Raw genomic sequence first — 19,445 nt, 5'->3', positions numbered from 1 at the left:
TTTCTTTTCGGATTGATAAAATTATTTTAGAATCGACTTTGGAGATGGTTCTACAGCTCTGTAAATGCATTCAAACTATTGAACGGTATACTTTATTTTTTTTAATTTTGTTTGTTTATTTATTTATTTTTGACAGACAGAGTGGACAGTGAGAAAGAGAGACAGAGAGAAAGGTCTTCCTTTTGCTGTTGGTTTACCCTCCAATGGCCGCCGCGGCTGGCACACCACGCTGATCCAAAGCCAGGAGCCAGGTGCTTCTCCTGGTCTCCCATGCGGGTGCAGGGCCCAAGGACCTGGGCCATCCTCCACTGTACTCCCGGGCCACAGCAGAGAGCTGGCCTGGAAGAGGGGCAATCGGGAAAGAATTCGGCGCTCTGACCGGGACTAGAACCCGGTGTGCTGGCGCTGCAGGCAGAGGATTAGCCTAGTGAGCCGCCACGCTGGCCTGAATGGTATATGGTATACTTTTTTTTTTTTTTTTGGACAGGCAGAGTGGACAGTGAGAGAGAGAGAGAGACAGAGAGAAAGGTCTTCCTTTGCCGTTGGTTCACCCTCCAATGGCCGCCGCGGCCGGCGCGCTGCGGCCGGCGCACCGCGCTGATCCGATGGCAGGAGCCAGGAGCCAGGTGCTTTTCCTGGTCTCCCATGGGGTGCAGGGCCCAAGCACCTGGGCCATCCTCCACTGCACTCCCTGGCCACAGCAGAGGGCTGGCCTGGAAGAGGGGCAACCGGGACAGAATCCGGCGCCCCAACCGGGACTAGAACCCGGTGTGCCGGCGCCGCAAGGCGGAGGATTAGCCTAGTGAGCCGCGGCGCCGGCCTGAATGGTATACTTTAAATGGAGGCAATGTTATGGTACCAGGATTATATCTCAGTAATGGTCTTAGAGATGGTAGAATCAAGAACTTATTCACAATTAAATGTCTGGGCTGAGTGAACCAACACAAACTGAAAAAGATCCACAGGATTAGATAGTAATTGGGAAAAAAGGAAATAGTAATTGGGAAAAAGGGAAAATACAATGTAGAAGAAGAAGAAAAATATAACCTAGAACAAGAAAAATATAACCCAATCTATTAGAAAATAAGACTGAAACTATCAAACTCCTAGTGGAAAACATAAGGGGAACACTAAAAGGCATGGGAACAGGCAATGATGTCTTGGATAAGATCCAATAGTGAAAAACAAACAAAATTAGATCAAAAGAGATATTGCAAGTCTATGGTGACAAAGCAAGGCTCAAAGCAGCATCTTTATAGAACTTAAAAATTTGTAAACAGTAAAGAACATGAAAGACATTACTGAAAACTGAGTTCCAAGTCCAAATTCTTCTTTAATCTGAAATCCCAGAATCTAAAAAAACTATGAAAAGTGAGTTGTTTTGTTTTGCTTTGTTCTTTTTTTCGTAATCCACTTGGTGGCGTAGCATGTCCTGAACAGATGTGATGCTACATATAATCTTTGCTGAAGTTATTCTGAATATTCCTATTTATAACTTTCATTGGAAAAACATTAATACTTTTGAGTACTGCCCAGATTCTACTGGGATGATCATGCAACATAAGTACTATGCATTTGTTAATTTCTAAAATATGTAATCACTTTGAATTCTAAAATCATCTTAGCCCCCAGAGTTTCAGAAAGAGATTTTGATACAGTAATACATTAACAGAAACCATATGTAAATAAAAGAGACAAAGAAATGAAAGTAATTAGAAAACTAACAGAATGGAAATAAAAAAAGATCCGTGTAAGAATAATCAATGGTTCTGAATTAGGTGACAAACAAAAACCAAAAGTGTATACAAAGACCTAATACAAGACAATTTTCCTGAAGTGAAGAAAAAAAGCTCATAAAGTAATTAAGGAAACATTCATGTGAAATACTCAATACTAAAAGGATTGAACTTCAAAGAAGTTCAAAGGAAGAATTATTGAGGCATCTGGGCAAAGAAAGTAATTTGCTTACAAAGGGAAGAGGGTGAAGTTGGCCTCATTCCCCACCATGGCCATGTCCAATGACAGGAAACACTAGGGGAGATCTAGAAAACTCCGACAGGAAGAGAAGACGTCCAAGAACATGATGACACGATGACAGCCCAGATAGCAGTTGAGAAAAATCAACAGACAGATGTTCTCAATACGAAATAACTCAGGGGATGCAGCACTCATGAGAGCTTGTTAAGACACATTGTTTTGCAACGCAATACATTAGAAACTTAGGCTCAGTAGAAACTTAAGACCAGAGGACCTAGCCTTACTCTTAAGTGAACCCACGTAGAGTTCTCTCTTTTCATTCAGTTATAGAACTTAATGACAGCTCCACTGACTTGATAATTCCTTCATCTTCCTGAGCAATGTAAGAACCACAGAATGCCTTCACTCCAATGACATCTTACCATGCCACGTTAGTTGTCCGGTATTTTAGTTTTCCTTTCAAGAAGCACTCCTCCTGGGATAATCATTTTCTTTTGTAGTCAATGCCCAGAGATTCTGACAAAGCATTTAGCAGTTTCTTTGCTCATCACTACCGAGTGCATCCCATTAAATTTATGTCCTCTTCCATCCTTAACGATGTTCTTTTGTAGTTATTTCAGTGAGGGAAGTAAATTTCAGTTTTCCTTTGTTCAGAAATATCTGTGTTTGCCTTCCTTCTTCTTTGAATGTTGATTTCAGTGAGCCCCAAATTCTCAACCCATAGTTGTGGTCCTTAGCACGTTGAAGGTTCTATCTCATTATCACCTGGTTTCAACGGATGCAGTTGAGAGGCAGATGCCATACCTATTGCTGGGCACTTGAAGGCAATTTAACTGCCTGCCTGCTCCAAGGTCTTCTACTTCAAGATGTTGCTCTGGATATGGACTCTTCCTTCCCTTCGGTTTTCTTTTTTCTCTTCCTTCTCCCCTCTCTTTATTTCTTCTTCCACTCCTTTGTTTCCTTTGTTGTTTTGCATGTTTTTTATTTTGCTTCTCTCATATTCTTATAGGTGAATTTTAGAGTAGCTACCCTTTCAAAGAATTTAAAAGGAATTTAAATTTTGATTGGAGTTCCATTAGCTGATTTATTCATTTGGAACAAATTGATTTCTTTAGTATGTTTAATAATCCTATTTAGGGACATACTATTTCTACCCATTAAATATAAATATCTGTTCCCCATAAATTTTGGTTCACTTATCAATCATCTTGAATTCTTTTATTAAGCAAGTTTATGTGTTTGATACTTTAAAAAAGATGTATTTGAAAGGCAGCATGACAGTGACAGGGAGAGATCTTCCACCTGCTGATTTATTCACCAAATAGCTGCAAAACCAGGTCTGGCCCAGGACAAAGTTAATAGCCAGGAAATCCATCAGGGTCTTCCACAATACTTCCAAGTACTTGGGCCACCATCTGTTGCCCTTCCAGGGGCATTAGCAGGAAGCTGCATCTGAAGTGGAGCAACCAGGACTTGAACTGGCACTCTGATACGGGATGCTGGCGTCACACGTGGTGGCTTAACTTGCTGTGCCACAACACCAACCCTTATATGTTTGTTTCTAATTTGAGTAGACTACTTCCTCTTTTGAAGGAAATCCACATTTTCTATTTTGTTATTGTTGTATTAAAGGAAACTACTTTGTAATATTTTTCTGCTTGGACAGGTCAGAGTCCACATAGTATGTAAGGAAGTAATAGTAAAGCTCAAAAATAAATGGGGGTGCAGATAGCATCCCCAGAGATCTGAAGACATGGCAAATCAGTTTTCAAAATCATATTGTAAGGACAAGTGTATTTAAATTTATTAGACAAAAATCAGTGGACCAAAAAGTATATTTTATTTTCAAATACACAGATCAAGAAAAACAATAATTGAATTTGACCAAGAGAACAAAATCCAATATATTTAATTTTCCTGTTAAAGGATAGATTGACTATAGACATTGCTAGTTGCAAAGGCTGATTCAAATCTAAATGGGGAAATAATTGCACAGAATGATTGGCTGTATTAACATTAGTAAAGTTTCAATGATATGTATCATGCAATACTTAAATATACAGAGAAATTACAGGGCAGAGTTAGTAGAAACATTTTTGTGACATTATGGACTATAATCAGCATTTTAAACCTAAAGAGTATATTCCTCAGAACTCATAGAATACATATCCACTGATGATCAGTTCATAATTTAGAAATATTTGGAAAGCTTACATGGCTGCCTGATTTTGTAAGACAAAACACGTCAGACCAATTTAATTTTCTTTTGTGACAGAATGACAATCTAAATGATAAGAAGCATTTGAAAAACATAATCTGTTTTAATTTCAGTAAATGTTTTAGCTCTATTGTGTTCGGCATGCTATTCATAAGCTAAGGCAGTCTGATGCGGTATATTGTTGTCAATGGCTAGCTGTCATAAAGGATTCCCGGGCGGACACTAATATTAACAGGCAGTCACAGGAACCCCTGCCAGAGGTATCTGAAGTCAATAACGTGATTGAAAACCTAAAGAAAAAAGATTTGAAAGATCACTAATTAAATCTATAGATATTGCAAAGCTACATATGAATTCTGGTACCTGGGGCTAAACTTTAAAACAATCTTGAAACATTAGACAAAAAATGTCTAAAATATGAGTAGAGACACCTACAAAATGTGAATAATAATTTAGTGTAAAATAACTTCGTGGTATGGAAAGATTGGTTCAATGGAAATTAACAAAAAATACCAGTTATTTTGTGGGATGGAAGTTGAGTTGGGTTATAGATATCAAGATGACCATGGACTAAAATATGACAGGAATAAGGAAGCATTTGTTAAAGGAGAGAGAGAAAGAAACATGGAAGGAAACATATAGGGAAAGAAAGGAGGAAATAAGGGAGGGAGGGAGGTGAACAGAATTTAATTGAATATATTTGATATACAAGGTCTAAAAAAGTCATTCATTTACCAGTCATGCTTGTGCTGGAACTTTATGTCTCATTTTAGTCAACACATTTGAAAAAAGGATGTGAAGAAATGGAAGAAAGAACAAGAGTAATTGCAGGGCTAGAATATATACCATAGGCTGAAATGTTAAGCCTTTAGTATTCTTTGAATCAGAAAAGGTAATGGTAAGGATGATTTCATTGTCATTTTCAAGTGTATAAAGGACAGATAATTCCTACTGGTGATTTTCTCTGGTCAATAGGGGGCTTAAAAACAGCATGAAGCAGCTTCAGTACAAACAGAATGCCTCCCGTTTGGTTAGAAGGCCATCGGGGTCATGCAAATTGGAAATGGCTGCTAGGAGAGACCTCGTCAAGTCGAACAGCAAGAGGAGTCTCCACTTTCACGTCCGGCATGGAAACAGGATTGGGAAGGTGACCTACATCGGAGCTCAGCACAGCTGTGTCCTGGAGGCCAAATGTCCACCACCTAATTTGGGTGGTCCATGAGTTAAGAATAACTTATACATTTTAAAATTATGAAGACTATTAAAAACTATTTCATGATGTAAGAAAACTCCATGACATTTGACTTCAGTGTGTATAAATAAAGCTTTATTGGAACACCATCGCACCCCCCACTAGCTAATGCCTTTGTTTGCAACTACTCTGGCACACTGAGCCATGTGATTGCACTCCACATCCAGAAACCCTTAAGTGATTTCTCTTTACTGGAAAAGTTCCCTGACCCACATGATTGCAGCCACTTACACCATGAAAGGAGTTTACCTCCGACGTCTAGAAGCTTTCCTTGCTGTAATAAAAATGTACACCCCTGGGGTCAGCTGATGAATACAAGCGGCACATCCTTTGAAGCGACTTTGAGAGAGCTCTGGGTCCACAGAAAAACACGCCGATACTGCTGCTGCAGGAGGAGCGAGAACAGGCGAGTGTTATCCCGGCAAGCCCCAGCAGAAGCAAGCCGCGATCAGGGAGTCAGGGAGCGCTTGTACGACTGGTTACTTAGTTGTCTGTGTCTGCCTCCTTCGGTTCTGAGATTCCCTGTGCCTGCTCTGAGCACCTGCTCTCTCCCAGGTTCCCAGAGTCCTGTCATGCCCCGCATTACACAGGTAGGGGGAGCCAAGAAGCCCGAAGGCGGCAAGGACTATGATGACTGTGCAGGGCTTCTGAGACACAGACCCAAGCATCTGGATTTTGGTCAGGTGGCTTTGATCAGCAGCCTCTCCCTGAGAGCAGAAGCTGATCTACTTTTTCTCATTGCTGTAGTCCCAGTTCTTGAAAAAGTGTCTAGCATACTGTAGACAAACTCCGTATTTGTTGAATGAGTGACAAAATGGCTGGGCTGCTTATTGTTTACGTGGGCTCTTGGTCAAAGCCCTAGACCTCAGTGCCTGCACTTGTGAAACAAAAATGATGACCACTACGTTGTATATTTCATCAAAAGCAAAATGAAGTGATGCATTCATAAAGGTTTAAAAAGGGTTAGCCGTTACCATTCTTCCGTTCCACCCTGCCTATTTTATAGATAACAGAATTTCTGCTAAATTAATAGCTACTTAACTTATTTCTCCTGTTGGAATTACTTGGAGGTTCACGCAAGGCCAGAGGAAGAGCCAAAAGGACGGAGACATTGCTAAAAATGTAGTCACCCAGACATTGTCATCTCTGGTCATGGCGTTCCAGAAAACAGCATTGAAGAGAGATGTTGCCATATAAGAACCCTTCCACGGCTGCTCAAGTCCCTGGTGACCCTATTCATATTATAGCACCATCTTGGTGCAGGGGTTCAGGGTGTCTCTGGGAGTTGGGATACGTCACTCTCCATAGGGGCGTACAGACACTGGCTATTTTATTCTCTAGTCTTGAGTAGTATTATTCCACGTAGCATTTTCCCAATTTCTGGCCTAAGTTGGATGGACGATTCTAGTCTAGCACCAAAGCTCTCATGCTTTGCTGTGCATAACATCACCTGGGCAGACTGGGAAAACTCAGATCCCAGGCTTCACTCTAAGGAATGCATGCTTAGTGCGGTGCCCAGGTGACACTGAGGGAGATCATCCTATCAGCCACAGCTGAAAAGACAATGTCTCTAGCTGGTGCTGCGGCTCAATAGGCTCATCCTCCACCTTGCGGCGCCTGCACACCGGGTTCTAGTCCTGGTCAGGGCACCAGATTCTGTCCTGGTTGCCTCTCTTCCAGGCCAGCTCTCTGCTGTGGGCCGGGAGTGCAGTGGAGGATGGCCCAAGTCCTTGGGCCCTGCACCCCATGAGAGACCAGGAGAAGCACCTGGCTCCTGCCTTCGGATCAGCGCGGTGCTCCGGCCGCAGCGCGCCGGCCGCGGCGGCCACTGGAGGGTGAACCAACAGCAAAAGGAAGACCTTTCTCTCTGTCTCTCTCTCTCACTGTCCACTCTGCCTGTCCCCCCCCCCAAAAAAAAGACAATGTTTCAAGGAAGAGAGCCCCCAGATTGCCCTACTGCAGCTGTTTCTTCGCCTCCGACTTTTGCTGGGCAGTGTCCTGTAGCCCAGCTCCTCCCGCATCGTTCTCTGCCCTGTGTCTGAGCTGCACTTTCATTATGTGTTCAAGGACCATAATATTGGCAGCAGAAGTCAACGTTCCAATCACAGCTTCAAAGGCACTTATCAAATGGCTTCATTTATAAATGACAACATGTTTAAATGTATAAGCACTGCTTTCAAAGATATCATTCCCATAGCTAAATTAAAAAAAAAAAAGTTCTTTCTCAGAACATAGTTCCTGTTGAAGAAATATGACTCAATGAAGCAATTTGAGGGCTTTCTGGAAATAAAAGGCGAGGGTGATGAGTGCCCTTGGTTTCACCACTCGGCTGCAGGTAGCCTGGGGCTTGTTAAGTATCTTCTTGGAGCCCTCCCTCATATCCTCAGGTATAAAATGGGGGAGGGGGAGTGATTGCGCTTGGCTTTGAGACGAGCTGTGACCCCCTGCTTGGCACATGGCAAGCTCCCTGTAACCGTGACTTGACATCAGTGTCTCCCTCCCACCCCACCGGCCCCTGCCCCACACCTCCCTGCCCCGCCATGCTGACTGCTGAGGTCTGCCTGCCCCATGCAGCTGAATGGAAGATGGGTGGTGAGATGCTAACCCAGAGGTGAATAGGGATGCACTGGCATCAGCACTTTGTCTTTTCAGCTCCGGACTGCAACATTTTGAGTGACAGAAGGGTCAGACGAGACCCTTCCCGGCGAAGAGTCACAGCTGAGCTTTGTGTCTGAGGGCCAGAGGTATCCTTGCATCTATTTTCAAAGATGCTGTGTTGGGTGGTGATGTTTTCCATGAGTGCAGATGTCACCAAAGAGATTTCCCATTGGCCCATGCCCAACAGGCTAAGACTGCGCTCTCGTCCGCAGCCACAGAGGCTGTGTGCAGAAGCTGATGATGTTCTTTGATGCTCTGCCTTTAAGAGTCCATTTCAAAGGACTCTGATTGCTGGCGGCCAGGTGTACCATTGGTGTCCCCAGCACTTCACAGCTCCCCTGCCTCTTTTGAAGTTGTGGCTGCTACGCTGCACAGCTAAGAACACAGCTCCGTGGACTCAGGGTCCACGACTGTCACTGTGATGTAATCGCCCATAGGTCTCACTGCGGCCATTCATTATCCACCAGCGCCTCGCTAGCTCTGTGCGCCTTGTTCTCCGCCATATGCCATTCTGCCAGTCGCTTTGCTTACACTCCACGGCATTTAGGATTCCAAGTGCAGACTGCTCGTCTCGAATGCATACTGTGAACCACAGAGCCGAGAATCCGTGCAAAGTGGGTAAGGCACAGATGCGGCAGCTTTTTGCTTTTTTCTTTAAAAAAAAAAATGAGGCAAGAGACAAGCGCAACAGAATCTTAATGGGGTTGGTAAAGAAAAAGTCTTCTATAAAATTTAATTACCGACGATTACTTAGAATTAAAAAAAAAAGATTCTCGGCAAAAGAAGTATAAAAACATGAGGTGCTATTTATTCTTCAGTTTACAGCCTGCAAACTGCAGAGCTTGCAACACACATGAGGAGCTGGATCAGGGACCACGTTAATGGCATTGATCAGTCGGGGCTGCTGACTTTGATGGGAAAAGGACACATTTTACACAGGCTGCAAAGGTGGTTAACATTCACAGTGTTATTTTTAGCTCTGGTAAACAATAAAGAAACTCCTCCTTCTCCTTGTATATTTGCTAAATAACTGTGGTGCTCTCCTCTGGGGGACTGGTGCATTTTTCAAAAACAGTTCAACAATGCCATGCATGAAAGGCATCCAAAATATCAGCCACCAGGAGATTTAAGCCCAGCAGATATATGGGAGTGTGGGCGCGCCTGCAAGTAATCCCACCACCGTGCCCGATTCCCAGGTTCTGCTGCCATGAGCCCTTCTCTCTTTAAATTGTGTTTGTTTTTATGTGTTGGCTTTTATGCTTTGTAAGTTATAACCCTGTAGGGGCAGACCCTAAACCCCATTTTTAAAAAAATCAAATTACTTTATACCCTGAGTGCATTCTGCAAATAAAATCGATAAACAGAAGCTTCCTGTGGATTTATGGAGACTTAGAAAGAGGACAATGAGAGCAGCTCTCTGTGTATCGGACGTTGGACACGGCTGCTGCCTGAGCGGTCCACTAGAAATGGCCCTGTCTGACCCATCTCATAATTAGACTTTGCATAGCTTCTCCATAACCACACATGGTCATTGTGCTGGTTAGCTGTTACTCTTTGAAATCCTGTCTCCCAATGTAGAGCAGCCTGCACCATTACTTTTCTCTGGGCCCAATTACTCAGATGAACTCAGAGCTGTGGCTGTCCCCAGGCGTGTGCACCTTGACACCCTTCTCTTGCCCACTTCCCACCCACTCTGCCGTCTGTGGCAACCAGAGCTGGCTGGCTGGGGCTCCCGTACTCCTTCCTCACCCATCTCTTCCTCACCCATGCTCTTGCCAGCCATGCTGCCAGGCCATGAAGTCCATGGACACGGTCACTGCCCTTCAAGAGCTCATAGTGCACCAGGGAGAAAATAAGAGCAGCTGACTTGCAGATTGGATTCCAGGAAGTGGGAGAGCCGATTCTCACCTCACTCCAGGAGAACTCTAAAACCCACAGGTACTTCAAGATGCTCATTGGAAATAGAATTAAAAGATAAGGTTATTTTGAAAATGTTGAAATCCATGCATAATTATTCTCATAATACCCATTTCCTGTGAACTTTTTAAAGTTCCATTGTATGTTTATCCATAAGTAACTGACTATTGTGACATAACGAATAATTTGACAAATGATACCATCAAAGAAATTTTGCAGAGTAATGATAAATCCACCCTGTACTCACCCATCTCCCTAATCCCTAGACCAGAAACAGAGTAATTCCAATAATTTCTCTTGAATCTTTAGTTGGTCATAACCAGGAAGTTAGAAGTTCTCTGCTGGAAAAGTAATATTTAAATATGCTGACAATATCCTTGCCATCCATATGTTTATGGCTTTATTTTTCTCATGCAGCTATCATTTATCATGTGTTGGATTTCCACACAAGTCTATTTCTTTGAGTATTCTGAACATTTTAGCCATGTAATGAATGTTTAGGATAGCACATTAAAGAGCCCTGTATGCTATAATCAGAATGTTAATTTCTTAAAAATATCATGTAAAAGCATTTGCCCATATGCACGTACAAATGAGAATTGAAGGGTGTGCACACAAGCAAATGTAGTTCCAGCTGGACACATTTACTGAATTTAGTATAAAGGTATTTTTACATTTCTGAAAACAATGGATCTTCTAAAATACATTCTCGCAATATGGGTGGCAAGCCTCCAGTCCTATGATAAGCCTACGTCTTTCTGCAGGTCGGGCTGCTTTGACCTGTTCCAAGAAGTAGGGGTGCTCTTCTACTCTTTATTTTTCCCCGTAGATGAAAGAAACACTTCTGGTGATGTCATGAAAAATGGCTAAATAGTTCATGTGTTTATGGTCACTAATTACATACAGTTTGCATGTACAATGCATGAAGTTAGTAACAGATAAGCCAGATAAAGCAAACCATAAATATTATCTGAAGTGTAAGATAAAGACTGAAGGCCTATGTAAAGGCCTCTTAGTCAATTAATTACAAAGAGTTGATCCACAAATTTAGAAGGTTGACTGTGTGTACAATGTGTGTTTATCAGAAAAGTAGGTTGGTGTGACTTTCATTTTCATTCTGTTTACCTTCTTGGAGACAAGCCTGTGATTTTTTTTGAACATTTGTCTTAAAGCTTGGGAACACACTGAGAAAGTTTCCAAAAAATAAAATGCAGCTTCCATTTCTGTAAAGACCCATTTCTATAGATTAAAAAAATACCATCAATGCATGTATTTAATTGGCTTATTGATTTTAATTGGGAAAATGATTTTCATTGCTTTTGTTTAGAGTATTTTTCCGTGCGTGTCTAACTGAAGTAATATACACGCACGTGAGTTTCGGCATATTAGTAAAAGACATTTTTTGCAGATCTACTTACTCTTTGTTGATGATCCTTTAAAGCTAGACTTGTGTTTTTGTAATACAACTGATATAATTACCAAAATTAATTACAAATACAAACAATAGAATCCACTTTCCTGTTTTCAGTCTTTCATCTATTTTTAATTTTTCTTCCCTCTTCCTTATTTGTATTCATTTTGATGCCATCCATTTGTTTCTCTATTACTGTTATTTTTGCAATTTTCTGGTTCCTTTATAGCTTGAACTACTCTCTTTGATCTGCTTCCCTTCAAGCTTTATTTTTGGTGCTGTTTTTCATGTTCTATAAAAAAATACTTTTGCCCCTCTTTCTTTTATCCTTCTGATTTAACTCCTTCCTCTTAGAACAAGGGCTAACTCTGGCTTTGGGTGAAGAGGTAGCTGCTTTTAAAGGCTAAGTCCTGAGCACCCTTGGCCTCGCACTGATGAATAAAATGGTCGAGAGCCTACTTCAAAGGCCCTCAGGAACAAAGAACCCTTTCTGAAGCCACTAACAAACCCACCAATTCCTTCTGACCCATCTTTGCCAAAAAGATATGAACTAATGGCAGGACAGGCCTGTCTTGCACGAGTAGCCAAGTAGGCCTGGGAACAAATATATCCTTGACATAATAAGGGGAAAACATACTGTTTATCTCTTTAATAACCATCTTGAGGAAAATTAATGTTACTTTGTCCTTTGTGCAGAACAGTAATTGGATTGTGTGTTTCATTTCTATCTGGACAAAGGCCAGGATATTGAAATACTTCTCAATATTAGATTTTCTTGTTTAAAAATTAGATTTTATTGGCATTCTCTTTCCGAGATTTCTTCATTAAAAGCTTCATTAAACATAAATCTTCTTTTACACAGCAGAAAACAAAATTATTTTAAGGAGGTCATTTTAAAAGTCTTTTGGAAGGGTGGTGTTAAGCTTGTGACTGGAGATTGTCATTTCCCAGGGATGTGGCATTCCAGGGATCAAATCATAATCGACTTTGTCTACATGTGACTAATGTTAATTACAGTGATGCTGGAAGCTTTAGCACATTGCTATGTTGTAGCGTCTAAGGCTATAACAAATATGTTGTTTTTAAAAATGGAGGGGGTGGGAGGCATTCTGCCTAGCTGTTAAGACTCCAGTAGGGCACCTGTGTTCCCAGAGTAGGGTTGTGTTCCATCCGGCTTCAGTCTTTAGCTCCTGCTCCTGATTCTAGTTCCCTGCTAACGCAGATCACTGGAGGCAGCAGTGCTGTCTCGATTCCCCGGGCTCTGGGCACTCATGTGGGAGACTGGGGTTGGGTTCCAGGCTCCTGGCTTTAGCCGCAGCCTAGTCCTGGCTGTTGCAGGCACTTGGGAAGCAAAGCACCAGATGGGAACTCCTTCTGTCTCCCTGTCTGTCTCCTGCCCTTCCCCCAAATTTTGCTTTTGGAATTGGAGTCTAGGCAGCACTAGAAAGGGCTTGCTTTAGCGGCATCTAGATCTCGGGGGCCTCTTCTACCCTGGAAGAGATAAAGCCTCCATCAGGGAGACAGCATTTGCATAGCTACTGTGCTGAAAAACTGCAGCTGGGCGTTAATTACGTTTCTGCCCTTGGCTGTGATTACGGTTTCTGAACAGGAATGAGCACGCTCCACACAACGGAAAGAGGGAAGTGACAGTGATATAATTTTCCCGGCTTAAAAATGCTTCCTACTCCTCGCAGCCGGCGAATGTTGGACGGGCTCACTTCTCCGCCCTGCACAATGTTGTCGCCTGGGCAGAGTTTGTGCAAGCCCAGTGGCGCCCTCGCTTTCTTGAAGCTCTGTGTTGCTGGCTCATGTTATTGAGGGAAAGGAGATAATGAAACGAGTTGGTTTTGAAAGGCCTTCGCTACTGGGCAGCAAAACTCAAATGAACAAGTCCAGGGAACTATGTCAATAAGGGCCAGCCCTAACCAAGAGAGGGACTTATGGGTAAGAACCTAAAACCAACATGGGTGTGCTGCTTGCAAAAGGGGAAAATTCATCCTGTGATGGTGAAAAAACAGGGTGTAAGACACATGCCAAAGAGTAGATCTTTCTCCCAAAAGGAGAAAATAGCAAAGAAAAGCACGGCTGTCACACGTGAGCGTGCGCTATTTTGTTAGTTTCTATCTATACTCTTTTAAAGGAAGCTGCAGATGAAATTATCTCATCTCTGCTGTGGACAAGTAGATGAGTATGAGGTGAGGGGTGGTGACTCTCAGGGCTCAGAGGAAGGTGTGAGCCTAGAAGCCAGGACTGGGTGTTGAGTTGCAGCCCAGTGGAACTGGATTCCGAGGGGCCAGAGGCCAGGATGGGTTGGAAGCATCGCCTTTGGAGAGAAGGTAGACAGCCAGGACTGGATTCTAGGCCAAGTGTCAAGGCAAGAAGACCAAGTGGACCAAGTGGGTTTCAGGAAGTGGTGCTAGGAATAAAAAGTCTCCAAGCTCAGTTGCCATAGGCAGGCAGCTCTATTAATAGGATAGCTGAGGCTGTGCCCCTGGGGAGAAACCAAGATTGCAAGACGTTTTACAGCTGCCCCACTCTCTTCTCCTCCAACCCCGAAGTCAGAAGGTAAGCTTTTCCTGGGCGTCCGAGTTGGGAATCTTACTCTCTGGCTGACTCCAGGCCAGGAGGACGTCCTCACAGGTCTCCTTCGGTCTGTCTCCTCTCTAGGCTGGGCTGGGCGTGGGGTGCACAGAAGTCTGGCTCTCCTCCCTGAGCACTCTCTTCCTAGGGCCAGGGCTTCTCAGGCTGCTGGAGCTCAGGACATAGAGAGACGTGGCAGGGGTCTCACAGAGCAAAGGCTGGTTCAAGTCAGAGTAACTCCTTGTGGGAGGAGGGGACTGGAATTGGAGCTTTGGGAACCTCAGATGACCACCTGATCACTCCTACAAATAGCTCATCCAGGAAAGACCAAAATTCAATGAGAATTGATAATGAAGAAAACGACATAGTCCTGGTACAGCGTATAAGAAAAAAATGAAAACGGAGCAACCAACTTGACTGAAAGATGAAAAACACTTCCCAGAAAAGTAGTCTATGGAGCAGAAAAAATACTAGAGGACTTCAAAAAGTTAATGAAACAAAACCCCTATGAAGGAAGGCCACCAAGCGGAAATACAGGAACCGAGGGAAGAGACGGCATGGCCGTAGGAAATTCCCAGAGATGGACAAGTAGTAATGTCTCAATAGTAATATCTCAGTAGTATGTCTCAGTAGTAATATCTCAGTAGTAATATCTCAGTAGTGATATCTCAGTAGTAATGTCTCAGTAATAATATCTCAGTAGATTTTAATTTGCTGGTTCAATTCTGATACAGGGGCCGGAAAAAAGGTCTGGGTATAGAAGACCTCAGTGGCAGGATTAGTGAGGTAGACATGAGTAAGCCATACGAAACTCCATGACCTACAAAGAGGGCATAGATTCCCCTACCCTCCAAACACTGTGGATCTTGAACTCTGCTCTATCTGTATCCGCTCCTTTGGTTGTCACACCCAGCGTCATGGCTCCAAACACACTTCCAATGCTGACAGTCACTTGCAGCTGAACTTCTCCCTTGGACTCTCGACTCCCATATTCAGCTGCCCACTCAACGTCTCCATGTAGACGTGGAACAGGCATCTTGAGCTAAGTATGTCAAAAACTGGGCTCCTGGTAGCCCACACCTGCCAACCAGCTCCTCTCAGAATCACCCCAGTCCCAGTAGGTGGGGGCTCTGCTTTAGCTTGGGTCATGCGTGGTATCTCATCATCTCATCTCTATCATGTCAACTCAACCTTCAACATTTGCCCAGAATTAACTGCTCCTCACCACCTGCACTGCTGCCCCCCTAATCCACGCTACCAGCTTTGCCTACTCCTCGACGGCCTCTTCACTTCTGTCCTGCACCCTGTACAATCTGTTCTCTTCCAGTGGCCAGAGTGGCTCCATGTCACTATTCTGCTCTCAGCCCTCTGGGAGTGAAACGCAGAGTCTTAGAATGACCTGCAACCGTCCCCCAGTGCCTCTGCAAAGGCCATCTTCTGCCATTTTCCCTGGCACCTTCTCTGTTAAACCGCAGCCTCCTGGGTCATGCTAGGAACTATGTCTCCTGCCTCAGGGCCCTGGCACATGCTTGTTATCAGTAATGCACACAGCACCATCCTTCACTTCTTTTCTCAAATGTGGAAACTTAAAGAAGAAAATACTGCAACATGTTGACTTTCAAGAGTCATAGATGAGGCCAGTGCTATAGCCTAGCAGGTAAAGCCATCACCTGCAGTGCCGGCATCTTGTATGGGCACAGTTCGAGTTCTGGCTGCTTCACTTCTGAGCCAGTTCTCTGCTATGGCCTGGGAAAGCAGAAGATGGCCCAAGTGCTTGGGCTCCTGCACCTGCATGAGAGACCTGGAAGAAGCTTCTGGCTCCTGGCTTTGGATCAGTGCAGCTCTGGCCATTGTAGCCATCTGGGGAGTGAACCAACGGATGGAAGACCTTTCTGTCTCTCTGTCTCTGTCTCTGTCTCTCTCTCTCTCTCTCTCTGCCTCTGCCTCTTGGTAACTCTGCCTTTCAAATAAATAAATAAATCTTAAAAAAAGAGTCATAGATGATAAAGGCACAAAGACTGTTAACATAGATTGTTAACTGCTTGCATTAGAGTTTGACTCTTTCCCAAGCTCTCCAATGTACTACAGTTAGCTTTAACTTATGAGCACAACACTATGAGTGGACACTATCATCCACATTTTACCATGGGACACATTAGCTCCAGTAAGCTATCTTGTCCAAGGTCACACCACCAGGAGCTTCTAGCAGCAGGAAATATAAGCTGCACTCCAGTTGTATGGCTCCAGAGCAAGCGCTATGTAATTATGATTATTATTACATAATTATTATTATGCAACAATAACAATAGGATAAGTAAAAGGACAATCACAATAATAATCACATAATGACAGCAGCTAACACTGAGTACTCTGGAAAAAACAGTTTCGGGCACCTCACATGCATTTACTGATTCAATCTTTACAGAACTGTAGGAAGTGAGCTTATTATTATTATTTTATTTATTTATTTCTTCTTAAAGCTTTTACTCAGACATAATGGCAAATTATTATTATTTGCAGTTTGCAGAGGAGGAGATTGGGTCAAAACCAGCATAGATAATCTGGCCAAGGTCAAGTGGCGGCAGTGGCAGAGCCAGGGTTTATACCAGGTATTCAGACTCCGGATGCTGGATCCTTAGCTCTGCCTGGCCTTACAATATTTGCCCCCTGCTTTTGTAAGACATGCTAGGTACAGGGTATAGGTAGACATAAGTGAATCCTTTAGTTGGATAATTAAGGGAAGACCGTGCTCACTCAAGATTTCTTGAAGGCATATGTCATTTAAGACATACCGTTCTTAAACTGAGGGTAAGCATGAAACAATTCAACATAATCAATAATTGTTGGAGGCTGCCAGCCAGTTAAGCAGACGTTTGCGGTTCGTGAAATATATCTTGACCATCTTTTTCCAAGGGAGATAGTTTATCTTGGAGCAAGACGCACACTCCTGCAGATTAACTTTCCATTTCAGCAGCAACTTGTATTTCCCCAGAGAGGCCCCCAGCAGGCGGAGGAAAAAGAGCTCGCCTTACCTGGGGTGACTGTAGGCTATCTGCTTGAATTCGTCGTCCCAGTTAGGTCTCCCGTAGAAGGTTTTCTGCTTTAAGCCTGTAATCACGTCAGTATTCTCATCCCAGTGTAAAGCTATGTGAAGAGCCTAAAGGAAAATGTGGTATCAGATGATATTTAGAAAAAAAAGAGGATCCTTCTATAAAGAAAGAATGAAGTAGCTATGCTCATTTGTAGATTTAGCATACTTTTTTTTTTTTTTAAGCAGGGCTGGGAATGCTTATCATGATGAGCAGATATCACAGACGTTGCATTTTAGGGCAAGTGTGCTGCCTCATTTATTTTTGCATCGGGCCTCACTGGAACAAAGTGCCTCCTTAAATGTAGTAGGTGTGCATGTCACTAGCCTAGAAAGGATATTTTCTTGGAAAAGTTGAGCATAATACAGTAAATATGGTAAGGAAAAAGCAGGACTAAATGACTCCCTTACTTCTGACAAAACTTCTCCAAAATTAATCTTCACCTGCTGTCCCCATTCACTTAATGGCAAAACCTGGGGATTTAAGAAGGGCATTGCCAGATTTAAAGTGCCATGAAATCTCTGGGACGAAGCTGGATCTTATAATCAGATCTGCCTGCTGGGTTGAAACAGTTTGATAGACAGCTGTCTCTTGGTATCCACAGGGGATTTGTTCTAGGACTGTCCCCTCCCTAGGTACCATGGGGGACACAGAAATCTCTTCTATAAAGTGGTGTAGTATTTGCATACCACTCTGCACACCCTTCTGTGTCCTTTACATCATCTCTTGATTTTTTACAATACCTAATACAAGATAAAAGCTATGAAAATAATTGCTATCTTATATTGTTTATGGAATAACAACAAGAAAAACAGCCTAACATGTTCCCTTTACAGGATCTCTCTCTTTTTTTTTTTTTTCTGACTATTTTGATCACTGTTGGTTGAATCCACAGATGTAGAACCAAAGATCTGAAGGCTGACTGTTTACTGTTAGATTTCAAGTTCTGGCAGACAGGATGGGATGGCCAAATAGCAGGGGTGCATGGTTGGAATTCTGTGCCCAACCATTTGCCTTCTAACTAAGCCAATCCAGGCATCATGTAACTAACTAATGGTTGGTAAGGCAGAGCAGGGGCTCCGTCCATCCCTCACAATCACTTCTCAAACTGCTGTGATTTCATAAGCTCTTGTTGAATTTGGTAGCGACCGGATTCTTGCCTCCTGGGGTCTGTGTCCTGAGCTCACCCTTTAGGCCCATCAGTAGCCCTGGAGCTCACATGTCTTGGCTTTGGTGCCCAATTTGCTCTTATCTCTTACTCTTCTTGATGCCACCAGTTTGGATAACAACCATGCTGGGCCCAATCCATATGCCAGCTTCCTGCTGTGAGCCTGACTTCGAGGGCTGGTCTTTCCTTCAGTCTAGGAAAGCAGCTAAGGCCAGGGAGCTTCAGCAGACTATGGAATATAATGAAAGTGTCCTGGCCTGAGTCTCAGAAATCCAGGCTGCAGGAAGTTGACAGTAAGCAGATTAGCCCCTAGATATCTGGACTACGATTGGGAAAGAGATGGGGAATAGGAGCAGGCCGGGAGAGAATGGGACACATGACAGGAGTGACAGGTCAGGGAGGGGGAAGAGAGGGACCAAGCCTGGGGAGCGTGGACACATGGCATGGTGGCGGCCACATGGCATGGGCATCGCTAGTGCCAGAGTAAATGGTGGGGGTGAGGTTGTGGGTGGGGGTCCTGTTGAGAAGGATCTGAGAGTTCTTGGTGAGAAGTTTGGGCATCATTCCCTGAAACACTAAGGGAGGGGGGCGGGGGCTCTCCCTTCTTAACTTTTGTGGTGCCACCAATCATTGATGTTCAAACATTTGGAATTATATTTGTTCCATATTTCTCAGCCCAGTGTTCAGCTAATCTCCAAACTCTGCTGATTTGCCCTTCACAATACCTCTTCCATCTGTCCCTTCTGTTCCTATCATCTTGCCACTTTGAGGTTGTGGGATTCAGTTTAACAATTGGTTATTTCTAAAACAGTCTCTTGATTCTTGAAATACTGACAGAATGCACCAATTATTTTTTCCTTAAATGTTGAGATTAGTGATTTCATGCTTGGAATTTGAGCATCTAAAGAATTTCCAATATGTCATGGCAAAAATTTAAGAAGACATTTATTTTAATCTCATATTTAGAAGAAAATAGTATATTTTACAGCCTCCTCTTGGGAGTGGCAGAGATGGGGGGGAGGTAGAATGGTGTTGTCACAAAATCAGTTTCACTTATGAGAACCTGTCTCACAACTCCCAAATGACAAGGCTGCCTCGGTGGACACTTGGGAGCAATTACTCCAGTAGGAGGAGGGCCGCATGGTGCTACGAAGCACAAGACAAAGGCTGCATCT

At 43.3% G+C, this 19,445-nt stretch overlaps 1 protein-coding gene across 1 annotated transcript in view; it reads right to left on the bottom strand.

The window, feature by feature from the left end:
• Positions 1-3,649: 3,649 nt before the first annotated feature.
• NOX3 (NADPH oxidase 3) overlaps positions 3,650-19,445 on the bottom strand; it is a 67,015-nt gene continuing 51,219 nt past the window's right edge. Inside the window, exons 11-13 of the mRNA XM_002714968.4 lie at positions 17,046-17,170; positions 5,697-5,832; positions 3,650-4,485 (exon numbers count right to left, since the gene is read on the bottom strand). Of these exons, the coding sequence (XP_002715014.3) occupies positions 5,706-5,832; positions 17,046-17,170 (252 nt within the window). The 3' untranslated portion in view covers positions 3,650-4,485; positions 5,697-5,705. The remainder of the gene's footprint in view (positions 4,486-5,696; positions 5,833-17,045; positions 17,171-19,445) is intronic.

Source organism: Oryctolagus cuniculus, chromosome 5 (genome assembly GCF_964237555.1).
Source record: "Oryctolagus cuniculus chromosome 5, mOryCun1.1, whole genome shotgun sequence".
In the NCBI taxonomy this organism is placed as follows: Eukaryota; Metazoa; Chordata; class Mammalia; order Lagomorpha; family Leporidae; genus Oryctolagus; species Oryctolagus cuniculus.
Note: the sequence above shows the minus strand (reverse complement) of the source record. Positions and strands in the feature narration are given on the sequence as shown.